Genomic DNA, 5,371 nt, shown 5'->3' with positions numbered 1-5,371 from the left:
AAAAAAAAAAAAAAAAAAAATTAGCAATGTAAAACTTAGCATTTAAAACTTAAATATTATATTTATTATATCTTCTATTCTAGCAAGATAGTGATCTTCCAGAAGGTGCCACTGTCCCTGCGTTGGGATTATCAAATAAAGCTGTCTTTCAGGGTAAGGCTTTTGTCTTCAAAATTATTAAACCCATAGTGGTACTTAAACCCCCCAGTCACACACTTGTGTAATGTCTACCTAATGTTTGTTACAGCTGATTTTTTTTAAATCACAATATATGTATCTATCTTTTCTATCACCTGTTTCGTGATAAGTACTCTTTGTACACACTCAGACCACTGAAGTAGATGCAGCTTTCACAAAGCAAGTTTTCTTTTTTTTTTTTTTTGAGACAGAGTCTTGCTCTGTCGTCCAGGCTAGAGTGCAGTGGTGCGATCTTAGCTCACTACAACCTCTGCCCTTCGTCTCCTGGCTTCAAGCAATTATCCTGCCTCAGCCTCCCGAGTGGCTGGGACTACAGGCATGTGCCACCACGCCCAGCTAATTTTTTGTGTTTTTAGTAGAGACAGGGTTTCACCGTATTGGCCAGACTGGTCTGGAACTCCTGACCTCAGGTGATCCACCTGCCTTGGCCTCCCAAACTGCTGGTATTACAGGTGTGAGCCACCACGCCCTGCCACAAAGCATGTTTTTTGGTATTAGAACTACAGATGAGAATGTGGGTAACCTGAAGAATTGGTTGTGTAGTTTTAAAAGTTTGGAAACTGATAGATCAAAGAAAATGGAAAGAACCTTTATGGAGTTGATTAATGCCGCTAGGAGCCTGTTTGGAAAATACTGGAGTAATGGAAATACTCTTGCTTTTAGAATCACCTGGACACAGCTGTGAATTACACCACTTTGAATTACCACTGCTTTCTATCTGGTGGCCTTAATATTGAGATGAGCAAAGGAGATATAAAAATAGTGACTATATTCTTGATGTGTTTCTTCAAACTAGGAGATATAGCTTCTCAGCCTTCTGATGAAGAGGAGCTGTTAACTAGTACTGGTTTTGAGTATCAGCAGGTGGCCTTTCAGCCCTCCATACTTACTGGTAAGAAGTGACAAAGACAATTTAATAAATCAGTAGAACACACAGTATGTTATCTATTGCTGCTGACCTAAATAAGTGCTATAGAATTCACTTTTGTATTTGGATGAACATAGAAAAAAATAGGTTCAATTTATTCTAGAGCCTCCCACTGAGGATCATCTTCTGCAGAATACTTTGTGGCCTGAAGTTCAAAAACTGTAAGTTAAACTGTATTTAGCTCTTTGGTCTGATTATGTCATAACTTGTGATTTTTCCTTTCCACCCCACAATTTGATTTCTCCTTTTTCTTCCTTCTACCTACCTTTTTCCTCTTCCTCTATATATCTCTTAGTGGCTCTTCATAAGGAATAAGAATTAAACCTCACGTTTATTTCTATATTACTATTTATTGTGTTCATTAGTTTTGTTTATTCATCTTATTTTTAAAGTAGAGAAGGATAACATTATATATTTTTTCTTTGTTAAAAAGACTTGGCTGGGTACAGTGGCTCACACTTGTAATCCCAGCACTTTGGGAGGCCATAGCAGGAGGATCACTTGAGGCTGGGAGTTTGAGACCAGCCTTGACAATGTAGTGAGACCCTATCTCTACAAAAAATTTTAAAAAATTAGCCAGGCATGATGATGCATGCCTGTAGTCCCAAGCCACTTGAGAGGCTGCGGCTGGAGGATTGCTTCTGCTCAGGAATTTGAGGCTGCAGTGAGCCGTGATTGCACCACTGCACCCCAGCCTGGGTGACAGAATGAGACTTTGCCTTTAAAAAAAAAAAGACTTAAGTTTTGTTGTTAGTCATGGATTTTTTGTCTTTGATGGTTCCTGATGAAAACCTTTCCATGGTTTATTGTTTAGATACTGGCTGGTTGAAAGTAGGAGGTGAAAACTTGTATGTTAATTGTTTGAATGAGTTATATTACTTATAGGAAGCTGGCATTTTTCTCCCATCTCCCTGTCTTTCTCTCAAATGTTTACCTAGACAAACATCCAATATTCCTCAAAAGAATTGTTTGTTAGCTAAAGAGATTGATGTTACTCTTTTTACTTTCAAAAATTGTGTGGCATGAGAATAGATTTATTTGCTAATAGTATATATGTTTCTTTTTAAATTTTAGATATGGACATGGTTATGAAATATTTTGTGTTACTTGTAACAGTTCAAAGACTCTGCTTGCCTCAGCTTGTAAGGTAGGCAATTTTACTTTTGATTCTGCTTGGTCACAAGTTACTTGGGTCATCAGGCTCCTGCCAAGTTTGGTAATGATTTAGGCAGAACTCTACATGAAAGGCCACTAATCCTTGATTTTTTGAATCTTACTTTCTCAATTTCTCTTACCCTTCTGTCTCTTCAAAAGCTTATGGGTTTCATTTTAAGTCTGTTTCAGCTGCACATTTTGAACTTATCTGTGCCCCCCTACTAAAAGTGATTTAATCAAATATCTCAAAATGACAACTGGAATCCCAGCTACTCAGGAGGCTGAGACATGAGAATCACTTGAACTCCAGAGGCGGAGGTTGGAGTGAGTCGAGATCGCGCCACTGCACTCCAGCTTGGGTGACAGAGTGAGACTCTGTATATAAAACAAGGATATCTCAAAATGATGCTAAAAATGTGATAAATTTTAAATAATTGGAGTCCTAGAGACACAGGGAAATGAGAAGAGGAAATCTGGAGTGAAGTCCATCAGACTTTTTTTGAGGACACTCTTGGCACTGACCTAAGGCAGATGACTTTTGCATTTACTTAGAAGGATGATCTTGAATTCATCTTTCAGTATTTATTCATATCCTATGGATATAGCAATTATGGAGGATTATCTGAAGGGTCTGAAACCCACACATTCCTCTTAAATTTTCTGAAATTTATTTGTTTTAAATATGGTGGTAAGAGCTGCCCACCTGCATGGGCTCGTGTCCCTGCATTTACTGTGGATTTGTGCCGCTGATCTGCATTGAGAGGCATCATAAGAAATACTGCTGTGCTTCCCCTACACCCACCACTACCCCACTTGTTTATTCTTTGAAATGGTACTGAGAGGACTTCCTTCTCTTATAGGAGCCTTTGGGGAAAATGGAGTTCAGTAGTTCAACTGTCTGGGCTTCTAATGAGCAGATAATTTGTTTCTAACTTAGGGCACTGTGAATCCTGTAATTGATTTTTTTTTCCCCTTTTCAAGTTGACTCACAAGATGTACATCCTCTAAACATTTTTTAAACAGCTGTATTTAGGGTTATTCACATACTATAAATTGTATGTTTAATGTAAACAATTTGACAAGTTTTTCCCTGTATAAATCATCATTACAATAAAGATACTGCATATATCCATCAACCCCCAACATTTTCTATGCTCTTTGGCAATTCCTCTTTTCTACCTCTCCCTTTCCCCTCCTGCCTCCATCCCTAGGAAACCATTAGTCTCCTTTTTGTCATGATAGAGTAGTTTGCGTTTTCTAAAATTGTATATAAATAGGATCATGTAAGTATATACTTTTTTGGTTTTGCTTCTTTCATTCATCATAATTGTTTGAGATTTATCCATGTTTTTGCATGCGTCAGTAGTTCATGCCTTCTTAATGCTGAGTAGTTTTACCTTGTACAGATGTACCACCATTTGTTGATCCATTCACTTATTAATGGACATTTGGGTTTTCCAGTTTTGGGCTTTTAGCGATGGTACAGTTACGAAAATTTATGTACAAGTCTTTGCATGGATATATGCTTTCATTCTCTTGAGTACATAACTATGAATGGGATTGTTGGATGGTATGATAGATACATATTTAAAATTTTAAGACATTGACATGCTGTGTTCCCCAGTGGTTACACATTTTTGCAGCAGTGTATTAGATTTCCAGTTGCTCTGCACCCTCACCAGCACTTAATATCAGTCTTTTTAACTTTAACCATTCTAGTAAGTGTGTAACAGCTCATTATGGCTGTGATTTGTATTTCTCTAATGATATTAAGCATCTTTTCATGTTTTTATCCGTATGAAAATATGGTGAAACTATTCAAATCTTTTGCCCATTTATTTGATTGTTTTCTTATTGAGTTTTGAAAAGTTTTTAGAATTTTTTTTATAGATTTAGGAGTACAAGTGCAACTGTGTTACATGGATATATTGTGTCTTGTTGAACTCTGGATTTTAGCATACCCATCACCTGAATACTATACATTGTACCTTGAGTATTTCATTCCTCAACCCCTCCCACCTTTTTGATTCTCCAGTGTCTACTATTATTCCACGCTGTATGTCCATGTGTACCCATTGCTTAGCTCCTACTTGTAAGCAAGGATGTGTGATTTTTGGCTTTCTGCTTCTGAGTCATTTCACCACTTAGGAGAATGGCTTCTAGTTCCATCCATTTTGCTGCAGAAGAAATGATTTCATTGTTTTTTATGGCTGAGTAGTAGTTCATGGGGGGGGGGTGTGTATACACACCATATTTTAAAAACCAATTATCCATTGATGGACACTGAACAGTTTTTTATATACCCTGGATACAACTTTATTGGATGTGCTTATGTAGATATTTTTTCCCAGTGGCTTGTCATTCTCCTAACAGTGTCTTTCAAATGGCAGATGTTTTATGTTTTGGTGAAGTCCAGTTTATCAATTTTTTTTTTATTTAGGTTGTGTCCTTCTTATATCTAATCTTTAACTCAAGGTCACAAGGATTTTTCTGTTGTGTTTTGTTCAAGGAGTTTTATGGATTTTTAACTTTGCCTTTAGACCTGTGATACTTTCAAATTAATTCATGTATTTGTCATGGAATATAGATTAAAGTTGATTTTCTTTTATTGTAGATACCAGTTTCAGCATCATTTTTTAAAAAGACTATCCCCTTCATCACTGTGTTTTGTCCTTTTGTCTAAAGTCACTTGTTCATATATGTGGATCTGTTCCCTAGACTTTATTGGGTTCTATTGATCTTTTTTGATATGATGCCAGTACCATACTCTCTTAGTAACTATAGTGTTTTAATAATACATCTTGAAATTAGGAAGTATAGAGTTATTTTGGCTATAGTAGATCCTTTATTTTGCATTTTAGAATAAGTTTAAGAGTTTCTACAAAAATACCTGCAAGGGCCAGGCGCGGTGGCTCAAGCCTGTAATCCCAGCACTTTGGGAGGCCGAGACGGGCGGATCACGAGGTCAGGAGATCGAGACCATCCTGGCTAACACAGTGAAAGCCCATCTCTACTAAAAAAATACAAAAAAATGGCCGGGCACGGTGGCTCAAGCCTGTAATCCCAGCACTTTGGGAGGCTGAGACGGGC

General features: G+C 37.3%; 1 protein-coding gene across 2 annotated transcripts in view; it reads left to right on the top strand.

Annotated features, from left to right (window-relative positions):
* ELP2 (elongator acetyltransferase complex subunit 2) overlaps positions 1–5,371 on the top strand; it is a 41,137-nt gene that overhangs the window by 24,757 nt on the left and 11,009 nt on the right. For both annotated transcript variants that reach the window (XM_017874004.1, XM_017874003.1), the window contains 4 exons: positions 84–153; positions 995–1,090; positions 1,230–1,287; positions 2,201–2,273. In XM_017874004.1, the coding sequence (XP_017729493.1) occupies positions 84–153; positions 995–1,090; positions 1,230–1,287; positions 2,201–2,273 (297 nt within the window). The remainder of the gene's footprint in view (positions 1–83; positions 154–994; positions 1,091–1,229; positions 1,288–2,200; positions 2,274–5,371) is intronic.

Source organism: Rhinopithecus bieti, unplaced genomic scaffold (assembly GCF_001698545.2).
Source record: "Rhinopithecus bieti isolate Rb0 unplaced genomic scaffold, ASM169854v2 scaffold_5260, whole genome shotgun sequence".
Classification (NCBI taxonomy): Eukaryota; Metazoa; Chordata; class Mammalia; order Primates; family Cercopithecidae; genus Rhinopithecus; species Rhinopithecus bieti.
This window is presented reverse-complemented; position numbering and strand designations above follow the sequence as displayed.